The sequence below is a fragment of the Marmota marmota genome, unplaced genomic scaffold (genome assembly GCF_001458135.2).
Source record: "Marmota marmota marmota unplaced genomic scaffold, marMar, whole genome shotgun sequence".
In the NCBI taxonomy this organism is placed as follows: Eukaryota; Metazoa; Chordata; class Mammalia; order Rodentia; family Sciuridae; genus Marmota; species Marmota marmota.
Genome location: NW_026000068.1, coordinates 5,833,454 through 5,856,403, shown reverse-complemented (window position 1 = coordinate 5,856,403; position 22,950 = coordinate 5,833,454). Strand labels below are relative to the sequence as shown.

General features: G+C 45.5%; 1 protein-coding gene across 1 annotated transcript in view; it reads right to left on the bottom strand.

Moving 5' to 3' along the window:
- Adcy2 (adenylate cyclase 2) overlaps positions 1 to 22,950 on the bottom strand; it is a gene marked incomplete at its 5' end in the record, with an annotated part of 357,231 nt that overhangs the window by 53,561 nt on the left and 280,720 nt on the right. The window contains 3 exons of the mRNA XM_015490394.2: positions 137 to 256; positions 6,465 to 6,602; positions 22,084 to 22,168. Coding sequence (XP_015345880.2) covers positions 137 to 256; positions 6,465 to 6,602; positions 22,084 to 22,168 — 343 coding nt within the window. The remainder of the gene's footprint in view (positions 1 to 136; positions 257 to 6,464; positions 6,603 to 22,083; positions 22,169 to 22,950) is intronic.

Sequence of the window (22,950 nt, the reverse complement as noted above, 5' to 3'; positions counted from 1 at the left end):
AGGACCCCCTCTACAAACCCAGGGAGTGAAGTTGAGAAAGGAGCAAAGTCCAGGACAGACCTCTGCTGACATACACTGTCCAGACTGACAGCATATAAGGAAATGACATGAAGAGTGACAAGTGCCACTTTCTTACCGGCAGGAAAAATAAGCTTTGTGCACGCAGAATTGCTGCCTGGTTGTTTGAGGCAGGAAAACTTGAGTTTGACACGTTGGCAGTGGGGAGGATTGTTTCCTCTGAGTTGCTCAAGAAAAACTGCAGAGAGAAAGGTGTTTTCAATGAGTTAGTGCAAATGAGATTTAAAACTTATCAGGTGGGTGCTGTTTATGAGCGGCTGTGTCCTTATGTGTGGGAATAGGATGGCTCATAGGACAGTGTCTCCGTACCGGAAACACTTATGTCTCCCATCTTGTCCTGTTTGAAGCCTTGGGAATTTCTATCCAGTAACTAAATAACTGTTGTGCTGCACATTCAATAAAGCATGCCAGGGCTCCAAGATTGATACTAAAGAAAACAGAAGCACCTGTATAAATATTGAATGCACAGAGCCTGGGACAGAGGGCTCGGCTAGCTGGCACGGCCACGTGTGTGACATTCTGCTCTCCAAGACAACCAGAGCCTCGGGAACAAGGTCTCTTACAGTAACTGTGCCTTCTTGGTTCACCTGCTAAGTGAGTCAATAGAGTTCTGTGGGTTTTGATTTCAAAAAACAAAATTAGCCCAGTGTAGTGGCCCATGACTATAACTTCAGCAACTTGGGAGGCTGAGGCACGAGGATTACAAGTTTAAAACCAGCCTCAGCAGCTTAGCCAGGTCCTAAGCAAGTTAGAGATCCTGTCTTAAAATAAAAACATAAATAAAATAAAAAGGACTGGGGATATGGCTCTGTGGTTGGGTGCCCCAATATTAAAAAAAAAGAAAAAGAAAAAGAAAGAAAGGAAGAAGAAAATTAACACTATGGGCAAAAGGTAACTGTTTGTGAACATCTGGGTAAGGCATCACAAATCCAAGAGGATGGATATTCTCAGGGAGAATAAAAAGGAATCCTAAAAAGACAAAGAGAGTGAGCTCTTGTGTCATGTGGTCACTAATAGCACCCAGAAGGCCGTGGTGGCCTGTTAGCTAGGCTGGAAGGACTCAGCCTCTCCTCCCTCTCTCACCCCTACCAGTCTCTCTCCTAGACCAGGTGACCCAGGGTCACCTGCTGTAATGTGGCTGAGTGTCAGAGGAATGTTCTGGAAAGATAAACCAGAGTGCTGTGACTTGGGCCATGTTCACCTGGCTGGAAGAAATCCATCTCCTCTGTAAATCTAGGCAGTGGTTCTGCAAAGGCTAAGCATTCATTCTCGAAGTTGGAAAACAAAACTTCCCTGAATTATTTCCGGCGGCTTTTGTCTACTCATTTATCTCCTTTGACGGCATAGATACTGGCCAACACCTGAGCTCACGTAGGGAGACAGGAAGGTGTTTATTCGTATGTTCTTGGGGATAAGACTCTTCTCTCCCAGGACTAACACTAGATATAGCACTTTGTCATTTGGTAAGGCTTAGGAAAACGTTAATTTAAAAATCAAAGAAATGCAGTAGATTTCTTTATTTACTGCTAAAGAATTTACAAAAAGTGTCACAACCCATAATAGAACTGCACATGTGCCAATTCAAATATATCAGAAAAAAATGAATGGAAAAATTGCTTGGTAAATATTGGACTTCAAAATGTTATAGCTTTAGATTTAATATGGCCAAAATTCTGTGTCAGCAAAGAATCAAGAAATGACAAATAACAGGAGACTGTTAACTTGGTGGATGACCACCAAACTTAGTTTTAGGCAGAGTCTTAAGATGATTAAAAAACCTTCTTGATGTAATTGCCACAGAACAGCATCTAAAGAAGTAAGAAGGGGTGTGAAGTCGTTGCTGTGGGAGGAGAGAGACGCTTTGGGCAAGCGTTTCACGGGCACAGGTGCTGCATAACAGTGAACTCGGTCTCTCTGCGCACGAAGGCCTCATCGGCCCCTCGGCTGCCTCTTTCCAGTGTTCCTCAAGCATCCCTAAGCCAAGTGACCTCTGATCCCCTGTCTCCCTTTCTTCTGAGTTGACCCTCCCCACTGGCTCCACACGGGGAACCTCGGCATCAGCACTACCCGCAGGCATTTGCACATGTTCGGTCCTGGTAGTGGTTGGGAAAGTGACACTGTCATCCAGAATAAGACACCCCCTTCAGTGCTAACAGCACTGTGTCTACTTCTGAATTTTACATTTCCCAGGCAATTAGAATCGTCTTAAGATCATGTTTTTCAGAGCATGTCCAAGTGTCAGCACACGATTTGATACGGCGCCTTAAGCCTGCTGGTACTGTGCCTGCCATCTGCATGCAATCTGAATTTCAGAGGGATTTCCAGTGACCTCAGCTGACCCCTTGTCTGTGAGGCTCACAAATTCATGAAATGTTTACGTATAATACATTTCTTGGGAGTTTGTCAGAAGAAATTGCCTAATTGCAAGGGCAGTCCCAGGGTGGCAGTGTCAAGGATCAGAGGAAGCCCTGGCAGGGCTGTCTAGCTCACACATGTGCTATGAACTCAAGTTCAACACCAGGCACCTGCAACTTGATATCAAGAACCTTTATTAAAAAGAAGGTGGACAGCTAATTGGTTATTCTCCACTTTTTATTGAGATATTTGATATCAAACAGATGAACATCAGATGTTAAAAATATCCTGATAAAATCCCACAATTTATTTTATATGAAACTTGACCTGTACTCTCAATATCAGTGCATAATGAAATTTTAAAAGCTGGGCCTCTGAACACACTGCTCTTATTGGCTCTGACTCTCACAAGGGCTGTTAAAATGCAGGCTCAAAAAAAAAGAAGTTATTAAAAATGGATGAAAAGTCTCAATGTGAAAGGGGCCCAGCTCCATAGTCAACAAGAGAGGGAAGTCATGGGCAGCTTCAGGCCATCTCAAATTATTCCCAACTGTCTCCCTCTGAGGCAAACTGGGTAATGGCAGAAGATGCTGGAGAAGCTGTTAACAAGGGCGGTGTGCCCTCGTCAGGAGAAATGCAGGAGACGGAGGCTCACTGCTGTAGAGGGGCTGGGGCCTCAATAAGAAGCCGAGGCCTTGGGCACAGCGTGCTGTGAGGTGAGCCAGGCACAAGTACAGTTCCCCTGTGAGCCCACCTGTAGGAGGTACTGGACCAGCAAACTCACGGGGACAGAAAGTGGAACACGGGTTACCAGGGACAGGGGAGGGAGGACTGGCGGTGCTTCGTGGGACAGAGTTCCCGCTTGCACAAGTCTGGTGGTGGACAGTGGTGACCACTGCACCGAGTTGCCTATGTCCTGATGCCACTGAGTCTCATGCTGTCAGAGTTACGGGAGTTATGTCAGACGTGTTATTACACAACAAAGAATAGCAAACATTAAGGACAGACAAAAGGGAAAAAAACCAAAGTTCCTTGCTTTGTCCCTAAGAGAAACTTAGGAGTTTTGCTGGCCCCCAGGGGAGGTGTCCACTTTCCCAGGTGAGAGGCAAGACAACTCCCTGGTACTGCACCTGTGGGGTTGCCTTCTAACCTGCCGGCTCTGCTCCCATGATCTGAAGCTGGTGGCACCACCCAGTGGGGAGTGTGGCCAGGAGGCTGGGTCCGCCTCTGCCCTCCAGCTCAGCAGCAGGGGACCGGAGGAGCTGAGGGCATTTCCTTGTAAACTGTTTGATGTGATCAAAGGCACAGCCCCGGGGACAAGCTCTTCTGTGATTAATAAATTATAAGTTGGCACTACTACTAGGTAGAATTACTTCCTTTCCATATCTAACGTCAGCTTCCATACCATCTTATGATTTTGCTTTGACATAAATACTAGAGCACCTGCACGGACCAGAGCCACTGATCTCGGTGCACCAGGTGTCAATAAAAACGGCCACTGGTCCCCTTCCCTCCGCATGGAAGGACAGGACGGGATAGAAAGCCATTTCCTTGCCCCAGAGAAGGTTGCTCAGTGTGGGCTGCTCTGTCCCACGGAGCACCACCATTCCTCTCTCCCCGTCCCTGGTAACTTCCTCTCAAAGCCTCTGTCACCCTGTGCGAGTGTCTTCAGCGGACTCCTCCACTTCCCTTGGCAATGCACTCTGCTCTCTGTGAGGAAGGACAACAGTGGGAGACTTCCTTCTGGTACTGAAGACAAACCTCTCTCCAGAAGTATCCTGGTTGCTGCAGAGAGGTCTCCTAAGTGCTGTGCTTGCCAAACATTCACAGACAGCCACTAAATTACCATCTAGCATTACGAATTACCCACATGACATGTGGTCAGCTTCCAAATCAGATGTTTCCCAGTTGAATGCTCCTAAAAAAAATTACCTGATTTTTAATAACTAAAATTATTACCTAATAACTCTGCGTTTGGATTTTACACAAAAGGCAATGGTTTCTTTTTCAGAAGGTTAGGTACTTACCTATTCACTCACTCATTACTTATTAAATCACTCACTTAGAAACTAATGAGTGACTACTCCTTACAGAGAATTCACTTCTTAGGATGTTTGGAAATATGAAGAAAACAAAGACCTCCTAAAGAGATATCTTTCCATGCAGATATCATGTCAGATGGCTTATTGCTATAACACGCTGCTACTGGCCAGTGAAGGTGAACTTTCAGGAAGCACGTTGATGGGCACAGGTGAGCACAGGTGGGAGACGAGGAGTTTGATGATAAAGACACTGCAGCAGACACTCACTTCTGAGTGGAAAGGACACACAACTTTCTGGCTGCAAAAACCACTCAGAACTCCTGCCAGTGCACCCTGTTATCCTCCAAGAGTGCTGTTTCTCTGCCCCTCCTTGTTGAGTTCACCTTGGACTCAGCTGGCGCCTGCTGCTTAATCTACAAAACTGCTCTGAGCTGACTGCGCTTCCTGGGGAGCCGATCTCAGGGCAGCACTAATGCACAACACGCCACAGGCTGAGCGTGGGGAACCCGCTGTGGGAACACTCGGGTTTCAGTCTCTAGCCGAGGCTCTTGCCTACCTACCTCTCTGCCCACGACCCCATGACATCCTCAGGGTGGAGGAGGGCAAGACGCAGGTCCTCCTGATGGAGAGGATGGAGAGACCACTCCACTCCTGTGCTGGGGCTCCAGCCTATCTGGGCTCTAGCAGGCACTGGCCTCACCTGAATCTCCAGGTGTCTGGGGGCAATTGTGTGACCTGTTGCAGGGGCTGAGGGTGGACTCCATGTGAGCACCCAGGGCCAACATCCACTTCCTTAGCCCTATTTTTCACTACTCTTTCTGCAAATTTCTGCTCTCGTTCTAGACCCAAGGGCCATCTCTCCTCATTTCTTGCCCACCTTCTCTTGGCCCCACCTCCTCAGGTCCCTCTGGTGAACTCCTCGTGCTTCAGAACTCAGCCAGCAGGTCTGCTCTGCCTTCCTGCCACCTCTGTGTGCCTCAGTGGCTGCCTCTGGTGTGCATCAGGATGATTCCTGAACAGGTCCACTAGTGGGCTGTCTCTGGACCCACTCTGAGCTCCTTGAAGGCAGAGCGTGCCTTGGGCTCTGAGCTCCAGCAGTGGCCCTGGGACACACTTATGCATTTATATGCAGAAAGAATCTTTTCTATTTTGCAATGACTGCTTTCTCCTTTATGAAAACGACATTATTATTAAATTGTATGTGCTCTGTCACCTCAACCTAATGCTAGGCTTCTGAGAAGCAAGAACTCATTCTCATGCTCTTCTGCTTTTCCAACCACTTGCAAAGTATCAAGGACCCTTCCGGGTGATGGTGATGGTGATGATGATGATGATGATGATGATGAAGGAATAATAAGGAGAATGTGTCTCCAAGCACACTCACGCCTAAGTGCCATCTTGGGGTAGACACCAGTAATGATGATACAGGTATGGGAAGAGTGGCCACTGGTTCCACCTGACACAATGCCCAGCATTGACCTAAGCATGGAGAGAACTCAGCTCACTTCAGCCTTAGGACCACCTGGTGGATAAATCCTGGCTGTCACTTTCCAGAAGTGGAAACAGAGCTTGTGACACTTAAGGGAAATCTTTCCAAAGCTCACAGCATAAGTCAGGAGCTGGGTTTGAAATCAGCCCTCCAAAGTCCTGGGCAGGACACTCGTCTGCTGCACCCTCTTAGTGTGATGGTCCTACAGCACTTCCTTGTGACTTCTGTGCTCTGCCAAGCAGTCACCAGGAGCAAGGACACGAGTAGGTACTGCCCTATGAAGCCACCGGCTCTCTCCAGGTCACCTGTGGAAACCTTCTTCTCCTTGGAGAAATTTGCTGCAGCTGATAGACACTGAATTTAATAGGCAGGAAGCCATGGATGTCACCAAAGGATTTACAGTAATGGGTGTCACCAAAGGACTGCACCAGGACAGGCCATGAAAGGCAAGAATGCCCGGTCTGGCACGAGCCCTACGTGGCACGAGCCCTGGGGCTTACCATGTTGAACACGGCCATGGTGAGTATGATGGCCGTGGTGATGACCGTGAGGGAGATCCGCGGCCAGGGGCGGTTGGCGATGATGCCTGACGACTTCCAGAGCCACAGGAGAGAGGCAGAGGCTTTTTTGCTGCATTGCTGAGAAGAGAGGAAGAAAGGAAATGCGCAGCGGTTTAGTGGGTCCTCGAGAGGTTATTAATGATGGGGTTTAAAACCACAAGGAGCATCAGCACCATCCGCGAATTGGACAAGCACATCCCACCACATCCCACCCTCCCCTGGGGACCCCCACCAAGCCACACTGCAATAAAATCATGTCGGTATCACAGTTGCACATGAAGAACAAAGGGAATTTCTAAGACAAAGTATGAGGGGCCTGTATGCCTTTTAAAATAAACCTGAAGTTATGTTTTTAAGTAATTCTGTTGGCAGGAGAAACACGTCAGTTAATTAAACCACTGTGGGGATGTGCAGGATCTCATCTGAAATGGTTAGTATAAATTCAGCTGATTTGTGTAGAAAACAGATGAACACATCTCCCACCCCTTTTACTGCTGCAATGGCAGATTGTAAGGATACAACCAGACCACAAAATTGACCAAATTATATTGTTATATTTGTGTGTATGTATGAATATGTAAAAATGAATGCATTATGCATGATTATAAGACACCAATAAAAATATGGAAAAGAGCCCAGTGCAGTGTCACATGCCTATAATCCCAGTTGCTTGAGAGGCTGGGGCAAGAGGATTGCGAGTTCCAAGCCAGTCTCAGCAATTTAGCAAGGCAACGTCTCAAAATAAAAATATAAAAAGGGCTGGGGATGTGGCTCAGTGGTTAAGTACCCCTGGCTTCAATCCCTGGTACAAAAATGTATGTGTTTGTAAATACAAAAAAGAAAATGTAAAAGAAAATACAAACAGACCACAGGCTTAGTTTGGAGTCTAAACCCACAAAGATGGTGCCCAGTGGCATGGGCAGGTTGGCTTCACCTCGTCCTGGCTGCCAGTCTGTCTTCCACACAGAGAAATTTTTTTTCAAAAAAATTTCTAGGCAATTTTTAATCATGTGGAGAAACATATTATTAAATTTACTCTCTAGATCACTTTAAAGTGTAAGAAATATTAACTATGTTCACACCACAGAGCGACATATCTAGCTTTTCATCTTGCAAAACTGAAACTCTGCACCTTTCAGTCAAAAACTCCCCGTTTCTTCCTCCTCCCAACCCTGGCAACTGTCCTTCCATTTCCTGTTTCCATGACTTTGGCCACTGGAGAGACCTCCTGTGAGTAGAGTCACGTCACCTGTGTCCTTGGGAGCTGACCTTTCCCACTAGCATGTGCCCTCAAAGTTCCTCAGACTGTACTATCCATGACGATTTCCTTCTTCTATTTGATGGAATAAACTTCTGCTGAGTGTCCACCACGTCTTGCTTTTCCATTCACTCTCTGAAGGACAGACAGACTGTGGGCTGCTTCCCCCTGCTGGCTGGGTAGGCGTGGCTGCAGGAGCAGCTTGCTGAGTGCAAGAAGGATGGAGTCCTTTCAGAATGACATCCAGGGTCCCTCACCACTTACTGTGGCTCTAGTGATGAGCTCACCTCGCCCGAGGGCCACCTTCCCAGGTTGCACCCTTAGGACCAGGTGAGATGGTGGATGCAGAGTCCCCCCAGGTGTGGCTGACGAGTGTGCTGCAGGCAGGGGGTTTATGTGTCATGTGGAAGGACAAGCAGCGTACACACTCTCCAGGGATCATCCACATTCTCACCATTATGCTAAAGAGACGGTGGACCAAGACGATGACCCAAGACAGGAAACACAAAAAGGTAATGATTTAAAAAAAAATCACAAGTAAAGAAATCTGCCCTTGGACCTGCTCCATTAACCCAGCGGTGGGCCTGGTGAGACAGCAGTAAAACTCAACTGAAAGTCCTTCTGAACATCACTAGTACACATCCCTTTACTCTCTGCCTCTTACATTTTCTCTCTGAATCATTCCTAAAAACATTGTTGACAATGGACTTAATGTACCAATAAAAAGGAAAAAAAAATTGAAAACAGACTTGTCAACAAGGTTTTTAGGAATGATTCAGGAAGAAAATGCAAAAGAGGCAGAGAGTAAAGGGATGTTTACTACAGGGACACAGCCACACCAATGTTTACAGCAGCTCAATTCACAACAGCTGAACTGTGGAACCAACCTAGATGCCCTTCAGTAGATGAGTGGATAGGGAAACTGCGGTACACATACACAATGGAATATTACTCAACCTTAAAGAAGAATGAACTATGGCATTTTCAGGTAGATGGATGGAACTATAGAACATCATGCTAAGCGAAATAAGCCAATCCCCCAAAACCAAAGGCCGAGTGTTTTCTCTTATAAGCAGATGCTGATCCATCGTGAGAGGCAGTAGGGAAAATGAAGGAACTTTGGGTTGTGTAGAGGGAAGTGAGGGGAGGGGTGGGCAGTGGGGAGGGGAAGGACGGATGGGACAGACATTAGTACCCTGTATACATGTCTGATTACACTATTGGTGTGACTCTGCACAAGTACAGCCAGAGGAATGAGAAGTTGTGCTCCATTTGTGTATAAAGTGTCAAAATGCATTCCCCTGTCATATATGACTAATTAGAACAAATTCAAAAGAGAAATAGAAGGGAGACCAGTGGAATAGAATAAGGGGATTGGGGGAGGGAGGGGAGGAAAGGGGAGATACTGGGGAATGAACTTGGTCAAATTATACTGTTTTATTGTGTGCATGTATGAATACAGTAAATCCCACTGTTATATATAATTATATGCACCAATAAAAAGGAAAAGATTAAAAAATAAAAGAATGATAAACAAGTAAAAACAAAAAGCAAAAACATTTTTTGCAAAAACATTGCCATACATTAAAGGATGACACAATAGCTAAATGACATTAAAACAGATGAGAGGTGGGTAGAGGACTAAGAAGAACCAGCCACTGGTCCAGGTTCAAACCCAGAGAGCTGTGAGATTTTCTGCAGGTTCATTACCCTCTCTGGTCTCAGTTTCTATGTCTGTAGAATGGGGATCATGGCACCACTAGCCTCTTCATCCTGATGGGAGGTTTAAATGAGCACCTGGAGCACTGGGAATGGTCTTAAAAGTCTTGATTCTTATTATTTCCCTGAAGAAAATACGATATTTCTCAGAAACATTTTAGTGACCCCAAATCCACTTGCTTTATGCCTCTTTGGTCAACATCCGTACAACCCTCTCTTTCTCCTCCTTCCCAATGTGGTGTTTCTCCTCCCTGTCCTGGTGTGAGATGAAGGACGTTTGTAGCACAGGAGCCCCACTGACGCAGATGCAGGACAATGTTTTAGCTTCACTTCTTGGGCTGCTTTTCCTAGGAATTCCACATTTCTCTGAAAGCCTTTTGGGGATCTCAAGCCAGCACAGCTCTGGGCTCCAGGGACCCCAGGAGCGGGACCACTGGCTGCTGGCCGGAAATGCTCAGTTGAGGGCATCTTCCCACAGGCCACCTGGGGCCAGATCTGCACATCATGTTTCTACCCAAGTGCGAGGTTTAGATTGGGGTTGGTCGTGGCCTTAAATCTGTCCTCAGGTAGCGTGCCCCTTAATGTTCTGACTCAGGCACGATAGTGCACACCTGTAGTTGAAGCTATTCGGGAGGCTGAGGCAGAAGGATCACAAATTGGAGGCCTGCTTCAGCAACTTAGTGAGAACTTGTGTCAAAATAACAAAAAAAAATAAGAGACTCAGAATAGCCAAAACAATCCTTAGCAAGAAAAGTAAAGCAGGAGGCATCACAATACCAGACCTTAAACTATACTACAAAGCTATAGTAACAAAAACAGCATGGTATTGGCACCAAAATAGACATGTAGATCAATAGTACAGAATAGAAGACAGAGAAAAACCCACACAAATACAGTTATATTAGACAAAGTGGCCAAAAACATACATTGGAGTAAAGATAGCCTCTTCAACAAATGGTGCTGGAAAAACTGGAAATCCATATGCAGTATAGTGAAATTAAACCTGTGTCTCTCATCATGCAGAAAACTCAATTCAAAGTGGACCAAAGACCTAGGAATTAGACCAGAGACCCTGCACCTAACAGAAGAAAAAGTAGGTCCTAATCTTCACCATGTCAGATTAGTTCCTGACTTCCTTAACAAGAGTCCTAAAGCACAAGAAATCTATCACAAGAATAAATAAATGGGATGGATTTAAACTAAAAAGCTTCTTCTCAGCAAAAGAGACCATCATTGAGATGAAGAGAGAGCCTACAGTATGGGAAAAATTTTTTACCACATGTACATCAGACAGAGCACTAATCTCCAGGATATATAAAGAACTCAAAAACTTTACACCCCCCAAAAAACCCAATCAATAAATGGGCTAAGAAACTGAACAGACACTACTCAGAAGAAGATATATAAGTGATCAACAAATATAAGAAAAAGTGTTCAACATCTTTAGTAATTAGAGAAATGCAACATCTCATCCCAGTCAGAATGGCAGTATCAAGAATAGAATCAATCATAAGTGTTGGAGAGGATGTGGGAAAAAGGCACACTTATACATTGATGGTGGGACTACAAATTGGTGCAAACACTTTGGAAAGCAGTGTGGAGATTCCTCAGAGAACTTGGAATGGAACCACCATTTCACCCAGCTATACCACTCCTTGGTCTATATCCACAGGAATTAAAATCAGCATATTATAGTGACACAGCCACACCAATGTTTATAGCAGCTGAATTCAAGATAGCTAAACTGTGGAACCAACCTGGAAGCCCACCAATAGATGAATGGATAAATGGATAAAGAAACTGTGGTATATACACACTATGAAATGTTACTCAGCATCAAAAGAGAATAAAATCATGGTTTTTGCAGGTAAATGGATGGAGTTGGAGAATATTTTGCTAAGTAAGCCAGTCCCCAAAAACTAAAGGCTGAATGTTTCTTCTGATTAGTGGATGCTGATCTATGATGGGGGCGGCGTATGGGAAGAATGGTGGAACTTTGGATTGGGCAAAGGGGAGGGTGGGGAGGGGTTATAGGGATAGGAAAGATGGTGGAATGAGATGGACATCATTACCCTAGGTACATTTATGACTGCATAAATGGTGCGTCTCTACACTGTGTACAACCAGAGAATTGAAATGTTGCACTCAATTTGTGTACGATGAATTGAAATGCATTCTGCTGTCATGTACAACTAAGTAGAACAAATAAAAATTTAAAAAAAGGGGGCTGGGGTTGTGGCTCAGAGGTCGAGCGCTGACCTCGCATGTGTGAAGCATGGGTTCGATCCTCAGCACCACATAAAAATAAATAAAATAAAGGAGGATTATATCCACCTACAATATATATATTACGTCCATCTACAACATATATATATATATGTTGTAGATGGTGAGCATTTTAAATACTTTAAATATTCTAAATATATATAATATTTAAAAATTATATATATAATATTTAAAAAATTAAAAAATAAAATAGTACAGGTTAAATCATTATTTAAAAAAAAAAAAAGACTTGGGATGTGGTTCAGTGGTAAAGGACCCCTGGCCTGGGTTCAATCCCAGCACACACACAAAAAAACCCACAAAAGAAGAACAAGAAAAGGAGTACCCCTTAATGCTCTGCCATATTCAGTATCTGGAAGGCCATGAAGTCAGAGAATACCTACCTGAGAAGGTGCACCATGGTTTTTTAATTCATGCTACTACTAGTGATATTAGCACAGAACACAGTCAGATCTGAGAGCAGCGGAGAAGCTGTACGGAACATCATCCTCGTCTAGCTCAGATTCTGTCAGAGGCTGGCAGAATTTGCTTTGGTTCTGCAATTCGAGATAATCGTCATACATTTGCGTCCCGATTGACTAGGATTAGTATTTTTCTCAGGACCAAATTATTGAAATCAATGCTTATGTGTATATAGACAGAAATTTTCAATATGTACGTCACTGAAAACCCTAAGAGCAGAAAATACAAAGCTTGATTGCTTCAGGGAGAAAATTTAAATCTAGCTGAGATTCCGTCTTGAAGTCAATTAGGTAAAATATTTTTCAGTTACTCCACAGACATAGTTCTGAAGTTAAAACAAGCTGCTTTAAAATTTCAGAATATATAATCTCACCAAATATGTTGCCTATAGAGGCTGTTTGTTCTACTCCTAGGCTTGCGGTTGACTGAAACGGAGGTGGGGAGATACACACGCAGCAGGAGATGACCGATGGGTGGCACTCGGGGCTGCTCACCAGGCACCTGGGCTTGGTGTGTGTGGGCTCAAGACAGGCTGCAGGTGCACACGGTTGGCTTCCTTCTCCTGCTGAGTCTTCCACATGCCCTGATGTCCCCCTGTGCCATCATCTTTAAATCCATCATTTTCAAGGTGAGGGAGACAGTTGGCTACATTTCCATCCACATCAGCAAGTGGGGGCCCCTTAAGTCCACCTGATCTGAATCTGACAACCAGCAAACTCTGCTGAGGGCAAGAACTAGGAAGGAGAGACCATGGGGACCAGCAGAAGTCAAGGATGGGAACAAGAGGAGGCTCAAGACATGCCCTTGGCAGGAAGGGACGGGAAGAGGGTCTTGGGGCTCCACCTGCAGTTCTCTGCCAAAGTGACTTCACACCATGATTCAGTTCAGATCATTCTGATTTGGTTAAGTATTCAGATATAGTCTCTGTGGGAAAAACAAGCCCATCAAAGCCCTGGCCATTCTAATTAAACATCAGGAATGAGGGCATTTCGCAACATCCTGGCCTTTATTCAGAAGCTGCTCATCAGCTCAAATGGGCAAGAGGCCTGCTCTGATTCAGGGTCGTCCAGTCTTAACTGCTGGCCTCGCTGGGCCTGAGCCCCCCTGGTCTTGACCATCAGCCCCCATGTCTTAGGACCGGCTCTTCCTTACAGCAAACTCACTGTCGGCCTTCAGAAAAGCTCTTGGCTGCTAATACCACCTCACCCCCTAACAAACACAGAACTGGCACTAAATATAGCAGGAGATGAAAAGAAGAAAGAAAATGCACTTGGAGGAAAACCTACTACAGAATTAGTGCTGGGGAGGATGAGCAGCGCGGTGCCCTGGAAAAGGTGCAAGATGAATCTTGTACGGGCAGATCCTCTGCAAGAAAATGAAATGCTCAGATACCTTATTTGGATTTTAAAATAAACCAAGAAAAGACAACACTACCAAAAATATTTCCCTCTCTCCTGCCTGCCTCTCCCTCCCTCCCTCCCTTCCTTAATTTGAACATCTTGCATCAGGAACAACTGGTAGCTTTTTGCTGTAAAATTAATTCCTCTAGACTTAATAATCTAAACAGTAGATTGTACTCAGTCTACCCATTAGTATTCATCTTAAAGATAAGCTGAGATATCTGAAAGAAGAAGTTGCTTATATAAAGTGAAGTTTAATAACGTAAAAAATCTCAGAAGAGTTATAAAATCATCAGGATGCTGAGTAAGACATGGTTAAGATTAGAAAAACAAACCCCATGTTAAAATATTGCCTCAAGAATACAGAGTTTAGGGGCTGGGGTGGTGGCTCAGAGGTAGAGCGCTTGCCTAGCATGTATGAGGCACTGGTTTCGATTCTCAGCACTGCATATAAATAATAAAATAAAGGTCCACTGACAACTAAAAAATATTTTTTAAAACGTGCAGTGGTTAGGTTTGTCCTGTAAACATCTGCTCCAGAGTATTTCCTTGGAGGAACATCGACTCTGACATTTAATGTGCTGAGGACCACAACCTTGACTTGCAGGAACATGCTGGGGCATTAACTCCTCCTAACACTTAGTGTCATAAAGACTCATGTGTACTTTGATTATTAATTGTACTTCAATTTCCTATGGAAGAATTTCTTTATTTCAATCCATTTTTATATTTTTCAAAGTCAACCTGCTTCTTTCTCATACCCTGGAGGAACCGCAGTCCTTGACCACCTCTGCACTGTGGGTCACTCACAGAACCCTCCTCGCAGCACTGTTTTGGCTGACAGCCTGCCTCTGGCCACAGGTTGAGCTGGTAGAGGACAATGCCCACATCACACTGGCCTTTGCTCCTCAGAGACCAGAGCTGTGTGTGTGAAGCAGGGAGATCCAACAAATACAGGCTGAATGCACCACTACCTTAGGGACAGACAGAGAGGACTCACCAAGGACAGAGACAGAGAGAGCTCTGGGAAAGGGCCGGAGCTGCAGGGCCGGCCAGGAGTGTCCAGGAGCAGGACATGTGTGGCAGCAGTCAGCAGGTGCTTTCAATGCCCACAGGGAAAGATCACCTTTCCCTCAACTGGGACTGAGACCCCGCTACAAAGCCAGCAGCTTCAAAAGGCTGTTTCTCCCATGCAGAAGACCCCAGTAACTCTACTTGCCAGCCCAGGAGAATACCCATCAGCTTCAGTGACAAACACGAACTCCAAATGCAAATGTTGGGTTGGAAGTTATATCAGCGGCTTCATAATGAGCATCCCAAATTGAAGGGTTATTACCAGGTGAAAACCTAGAGAAAGTCCTTGGGGCTCCAGGAAAGCACGGACAATGCTGCTTGTAAAGGATCCATGACACCCCAGAGGGCAGGGACATTCCCACTCCAGGCGGGGCCCCTGTTCCCACTGAAAGTGACCTCATGATAAAATATCATGGACCTTGTAAGGCAGTAGTCACATGAGGAAGAGTCAGTGGATACAGAGAGCAGAATGAGCAAGACCGGACCGTGTTGCAACAACCTGAAATAGGCCATTCGACAAGACTCAGGTGCTGAGGGCAGGTTAGACTCCATCGTGAACCAGCGATTTGCAGGAGAAAACAACAGGGCTGCTTCCAGAAGGAGTCATCTCTCTCGAGATGGTCATGTCAATGTTGAGGTCTTAAACTCAAGGGTTATCCTAAGGAGGAAGACGATCTGAGTAAACAACTCCTCAAATGGCACAGGAGACTACGGAAGTGAGGAGGGAAAGGCCATTGAGACGGAAGACAGAGAGATCCAACTTCCAGTAACAGTTTGAGAATAGAAAAGAGAGTCGAGAGGAGATACGGGACAATGGCCTGGCACAGGATGAGCCTGTGGTGGAGGAGCCACACTGAGTCCCACAGGAAGAGTGGTAGCCAACCCACTTTAGCACAGGAGTCTCTTTTCCACAAGATGGAATCCTGTGATGACCAAGAGATCTGCTCCTCCACCCAGGGATAGGAAGTAGACAGGCAGGAGACTTCTCAGTATAACAGATGCTAGGAAAACAGGCAGTTATGATTTCAAAATGTTAGAAAACATTGTCACAACTAGAAAAAATAACAACTTTTAGAAAATAATATGTCGATTGATTAGCATGCACATGTTTGCACAGAAAGAAAGCATTTTTGTAATAAAGAAACTGGGTCCTGGAAGGAGAAATGGGATTCAGAGGGAGCACTGAGCAAAGAAATTGCTAAACACAATAACAATAAATGGATCGTTTGAGCAACTTAGTTTAGAAACATTCAAGCAAGCTGGCATGGGAAATGGGTAGAGAGTATCAGACTCAGAACGAGGCCTGCACAGCTCCCCAGGGTGCATCTGGTAAGTTACATGCACAGGCTACAGGCTTTAAGTCCATAACTAAAACCAAGACCAAATCACCAAGACCAAGCCGGAAACTAAACCAGACTAGGATATTTCATTCCCAATTTATTTGAGAGAATAAAAGAGAAGAATCTCCATTGGTCAAGAGAAGGTAGAAGATGAGAAAGAATAATTAAAAGCAAGTAATAATTAAAATAAATAATTAAAAGCAAAGAGGTGGGTTAAAAAAAAAAGCAAAACAAGACTGCAGCAGTAATTATAATACACGTAAATGCATTACACTTGTTAAGTAAAAGAGAGAGACTTTGGGTCCGAGAAGACAAGATGGAGCCAAATGTTGTTTACCAGAGACACACCTAAATCCATGGGTGGACAAGGGGGATCTGAAGGAAAGAAGATCGAAATTCAGCCAAAGGGAGGCTGCAAGTGTGTGCCGACATTAGAGAAAATAGACTCCAAGGGAAAGAGCTCCTGCAGGGTAGAAAGCTTCCTATTAACTGCTGCGTGACCTACTTTCTGTTCCCCAATGTGACCCCTGTATCTGTGCTTTTATCTCTGCTTGGGGTGAGGTGGGCAGATGGGCACCACATGATCTCTGCTACACAAAGCTCAAGGTAACAACTTTGGGAGAAAATTTTCTTCTGACATTTTTCTAGCATTTTCATTTGCCATATCTGGCAGGCTTGTTCTAAAGATGCATTTTTGGTTTGGGGATTTTTTTTTATAGTGGTATTTTTAGTTAGAGCCACTCCCTTGTACTTGTTATAGAGATGTAGGTCCATCTCAGGTAGTCTGGAACATTAAATCTGACAGTGACTGTGTACCTATTATTATCACTGTGATGACAACTCTGATTGTTCTTTTATTGCAGGCTATAATGAAACTGTGAATTTGAATCTCTTATTATAGTTTCAGTCTCCACCTAGATAAAGTGGATTGTTTTCATTATCAAAATAATATATATGGAAATACTTTGAAAGAAATTTCATACACACAGAAACATTTTATAAGATATTATCATTGAGAGTTTTCTTACTAGAATATCTGAAAACCTAAACCCAATTATAAATTAATGTTCTTGTTTCCACTTTATCAAATATATTTTAAAATGCAATTACACGCTGCCCAGAACCCAGTTTTAAATAATCTGGACCTCGAGCAGAATGATGAACATTAGAAAACTAAGCTGAAGGACAGCAGTAATCAGGGCCTGTGTGTGCTAATCTTCTCTTACCAACTCGATTTGATCAATGGGTGCTCAGCAGACACTATGAGGCAATCTCCATGCCACCCTGGCCCAGGTCTGTGAGTATGGACATCCCTGCCTGCTGTTGGATCCCATCTGCTGGATGTCACACTGCCTGGCCCTCTGGAACCTGCCTCCCACCACAAGATTGCAAAGCTTGGTTCCAGTTCTGGCTCCAATCCCCACTTGCTATACACCACTGGGCAGGCTGCATTGCACCAGTAAGCCTCCTTGTCATTGACTAGAGTGGACATTCCCTCCAAGGACTCTTGTGAGAACACATGAGCCAGTACATGCTAAGTATCTGGTGGTGCGAGTGGGCCTTTTGAATATAACATGTGTTAATTACAAACTGTGATTGGCTGGAATCAGGGCCACTAGGGAGACCTCGCCTACCATGGGCAGTTTGGATTGAGTCTGAAGATTCTAACGCAGGCAGGAAGTATGTGCAGGCCTGCCTCATACTTTGGTGATTCTTCCGCAAAGTGCCCACTCCAACCTTCGGAGATCCGAGTATGGATCCTCTTGCATTATTTCCACAGGAGCACCTTTTATTCTCAGTGATTGGGACAAATTCATGTGAGCATATGATCCTCTGGATCCATGAGTTCTTCATACAAAACTGAGGGGTGGGATGGGTGGTCTCTGGCTCTCTTTCTGCTCTCAAGTTTTATAATTCTGAAGTTCACAAGAGAATCAGAAACAGAACGTAAAGCACCTCAGGGGCACATGATGCAGGCCTGGGCAGGAGGACACCAGGCGGCAGGCAAGTGGAGCAGGGATGAGCTGCCGCTGGGCCAGGGCATGGAGCTCAGAAGGGGTTGAAACTGGGTGAAGACAGGGTGGGGAGTTTTCTGAGCAGCAGTGCCAGGAAATACATTTGGGAGCCCCCTGGCAAGCCTTCAAGCTTCCTGACATTAAATATTTATCCTGTCTTTCAAGTGCCCCGAGTATTGCACTGAGCAACGTCCAGCTGAGACACACTCACTGCACATTTCTCCATCCTGTAACAGGGTAGAAGAAGGACTCAAAGCAGGAAGCCCAGCAGACAGTGCCAGATGGCCGGCGGGGAAAGGTGGGCTCTTCAGGTCAGGAGAGTAGAGGGTGCCAGCATACTTGGGCGAGGGATTTCAGTGCAGGAGGAAGGCTCCTCGGGCCCCTCTCACTCCACCTAAGCATCTGTGAAACGAGGGAGGACTTACATGGAGCCTGGGGAGAGGAGGCCCAGAGAAACAACCAGAAGTCTGGGTGGGCACTTACTTACTCAACATCTGCGTATTAGTCATGTTTAGTGGATAGAATTTTACGAGGTCCAGTGGGAGATGGAAAGCAAGTTTAGGAGAACATTCTTATCTTAAAGTGCAGGGAGCAAAACAGGAAAAATATCAGAGGTCAAAATGAAGCGTTGTGAAGTGTGAGAAAATTAAGTGCTGTGAAGTGTGGGATAAACTGTACGGCACAGTCCTAAGACCCCTGGTGCCCAGAGAAAGGCCCATACCTGGGTTGATGGATTCCAAGAAGGTTTCCAGGAGGGTGGGCGGCTGAGCCAACCCCAAGGGCTTGCACTGAGAGTGGGCACCACCACCAGGGGCATTCCTGCAGGAGGCCTGGGCGAGCCCTGGTGTCAGTGAGGGGCAGAGGGGAAAGGGCTGGGCTGCCCCTGGAAGTAATGCTAAGCAGAAAGGAATTCCCTGGTGCAGTTTCCAGAACCTGCTACCAAACAGATATCTAATGGTTCTCCTGTCAACAGAACAAGATCTGCATTGTTTCACCCTCATGTTGCCCATTTTTATGTTTTTCTCCTTTCATTAAATGCAGCTACGAAGAGACCAATTTGATTTCCTCATGCGACACCTTCTGTGCCACCGAGGGTGGCAAGGATGAAACCCCAGCCAGAAAAGCATCAGCGAGGCTACCTTCTCCCCACTGCTTTTATGAGAGACGCTGACTCTAATTCTCCTGGCAGAGAATCTGAGGCTGGCATCACCAGCCCATTCTGCCTTTGGCATTTACACTTTCAGAAGGTCAACCATGTCTGTAAGTAGAAGGTAAGGCAGGGCCACTAAGCACTTCTTCCTCAGCTCAGTACTTAATTCATAGGTAAATGCCAGTCATCCTAAGACCTCAGAGCACTGGCAACCTTCCAAGGGGCCAGGGAGTGAGCAGTTAAGTGGAGTGGTATTCTCCAGGTCCACCACGGATTATTTGGGATATACAGAGTGTTGGAAGGAACATAGACAGTCAAATACAAAGCATACCCAAGCCTTCGGAAACCACCCCTATACTGATGTTCTAAATGTTGACAGTTAAAAGTCCTCACCGAGTGGTGTGGACACTTATTGGGCTGAGAATTCCTTCCTGGAGTTGACAAGCATTTCACCTGGGCAGAGAACTGCAGCCGGCCCCAGGGATGTCACATTTATGGATCCACTGACCCAAGTCGGGAAGAACAAACATCTTCAAGGTTAACTTCCCTGGCCCTGGTGTGACCTGGGCTTCTTAAGCAGGAAGTAGGTACCAGGTCATTTGTAGTCATGGGATTTTCTCTCTGAGATACCACAGAGGCAAAAGCATTTCCTAGCCTATGGTACCACAGGTGCCAGGGTCTTGGGAGGTCCCTGGGAAGGGGAGGGGACATGGAGCTACAGATGACATCTTGACAGCCTCCTGGGGAGACAGGATGAAGCAAGAGCTATGCCAGGTGTGAGAGGGAGGGGGCTCTCTGCAGGCTGAGGGCCGGCATCAGAAAGAGCAACATTCAACGAAGGCAGCAGAATTGTTCTCGAGATTCTTTTTTGGGCCTTAGCCCTGCGCTTCTTTTCTATAATAACTTAGTGGGAAGAAAAATCAGCTTGAAACCCTAAATATATACCACCACCCCACACCTAAAACCAGAGTCCTTGGAATAGAAAATGCAAAACATGGCTTCTTAGGCACAAAGCTGTCAACTGCCTTTGTTAGAAGGAGGTTGGGATTTTCAATGGCACCACAGTAAGGGCCCCTGAGAAACCAGCTGTGGAGGCTTCTGTAGGGGAAAAAGAGACTGTGGGGCCCTGTGCTCCCCACCCCAGGGAATGACTCTGGGGATGGGGGAAACCAGGCACCTTTACACAAGAAGCACTTTAGAACTTTGACAAGGATCCTGGACCCAGTCCTTCAGTGTGGGTCACTCTCCTATCTGACCTCTCCTCTCTACAGCCTACACAGTCCCCAGGGGATTTTCAGAGACATGGGACACTGTGCACATAAGTAAATCAGAAACCACAATTCCACGTTGGAGAGGGTTTTCAGTGCAATTGGAAAGATCTGAACTATCCTAGAGGGAACAAAACCCACCAGAGTTTGCAAACACAAGGCGGAGGAGGCACAGGGCGTGTGGAAAGGCAGAGGCACACTTAGGAATCCTAACCAAAGGATGGCCAAAAAGCGTAAGCACATGAGACCAGAAGGCAACAGATGGTGGGTCACTGTTCCTCAGAGCTCCTGAAGTGGGGACAGGCCTGAAGAGGCCTGTGTACTGATGGCACCGTACTGATGTGGTCACCAGCAGCAATGGCACTGCAATGGAGAAGCAGACACAAAGTATAAACTCAACAGAAAGAGACCAGTGTGGCTTGTGGGTGTGTGTGATCCTGAGAGGGGGAGTCGGCCCCTTGCTCATACCACCTACACGGGCTGTCACAGTCTAGCTGGCAGAGGAAATCATGATTTTGAAAATATGAAACTATTTATAGTCTTTCTATAACCTCTGACATCATACAACATAATCTATTGACAACTATTTTAAAAATTATTCTTATTTATGTTCTATAATAAATTATTATCACAGGAATCCGCTATTATGTGTAACTATAATGCACCAAAAAAAAAAAAAAACTAAGAATTTAACAGAGGGAAGACCAAGAGAGTGGAGGAAGGAGATTAGGCAGAGAGAGGAGGGTGGGAAGGGGTGGCACAGGGGATGGACATGGAGCAAATTATGTTATATGAATTTATTAATATGTCAAAATGAGCCCCACAATTATGTACAACTATAATGCACTAATAAAAGAAATTTGTACAATAAAAATATCTTTCAGGCTTCTCCAGAGAATGCCCATGGGTTCTGCTAGAAACCTGGCTCAGCGTGGCCCCTTCTGCTTTGATCCGTCTCCAGTGAGCAAGAGGAAGGACCGACCTGTCCTTGGGGACTGCTGTCTGTTGGCTTTCTCAGGACAGCCCGCACTGAGCTCTGGCCAGCCAGCAACACTTGTGACACTCAAGAATAAGCTGAGATTTAACTCATATCCAGAACGAATATTTAAACCACAAAAGTTGATGACAGTTGGCTAAAATTGAAATACTGATAATGTAAGATATTTGATCATTTGTTATCTTCAAGTATTCCAGAATTTTAAATCTTGAAAGGAGATGTCAAAAATGTATTTGGCTCAAATTTTAACTCCCCCCACCCCCCGTACAAGAAAAGCTTCCTGTTACACTGATATTTACTGGTGTGGATACTCAGAAAACTTAAAGCAGAGAATAAATTGTTGACAAAAACAACTAGGCAAAAACATTATTTCAGGGTGTGACAGGCGACAGTTAGCATCTGTCTTGTCCACGAGCTGCCTCAGTTCGCACCCAGGGCTGCTCATCTGAAGGGCGCGTGCTCCTTTGCTGGGAACGGCACTCTTGAAAAGTAAATCAGCGAGCACCCTATATTTGAATATTTTAAGCAAGGAATCCCATTTTATAAGCTGAACACACTTTTCAAAGAAGTCCCACATTTGAAGTACCTACCAAAATCTGTCCAGCAAAGCAGACCAAAAGGATGAAGGCGAGAGACAGGAACGCAACTCCAAAGGAAACGCCGAGGACCGTGGTCCTGCAGGAAACAAAGGCCACAGGTTAGGGGACACCGAGCGCCCTCTGGAAAGCTCCCAGGATGCCTTGGGCCTAATTGGGACTGAAGTGAGTGGGCACTGAAATCCTTGAGAGCTTTTCTGAGAAATGAGAAGGAAGCCAAAACAAGTAAAACCCAAGTCCATGGTGAGGTGTGTACTGCTGGGGAAGACAACTTGCTATCACTTACCAAAACTGCCCTAGAAGCATCAGTTCTTTGTGGAAAAAGGACTTTGTACATTTTGAAGGCAGCCCTTTCTATATTTTATTTAGGGACAGGGTCTCACTGAGTTGCTTGGGGCCTCACTAAGTTGCTGAGGCTGGCTTGGAACTCGCCAACTTCCTGCCTCAGCCTCCTGACTGGGAGTCATATACATTTCTGAGTGGTCCTTAAATAATTAAACAATTCAAAGCCTTTTAAAATTCTATTCAATCTCAGGAGAAAAATATCAGGAGTATGAAATCAGGCTGAAGCATAACAGGTATTCCAAGATGAAGTTTGAATGGCACACCCAAGGTGGGGTCAGGTGGGGTCTGAGACCACAATGCAGCCTGGGCCTGTGAGGTTGGTTGGAGAGAGTGAAGGGACACAAGACCTGGCGCTGAGAAGAGGAGCAACACTCCAAATGCCCCTGTGGAATCGGATAAGCAGACGCAGTCAGCAGTAAGCTGAAATCACCCCGCAAGCCCAGGCCGTGAGCCCCAGAAGAGGAGAAACAAAGTGAGCCATTAGTGGACCGAGTCATGCCCCCGACGCTACCTGAC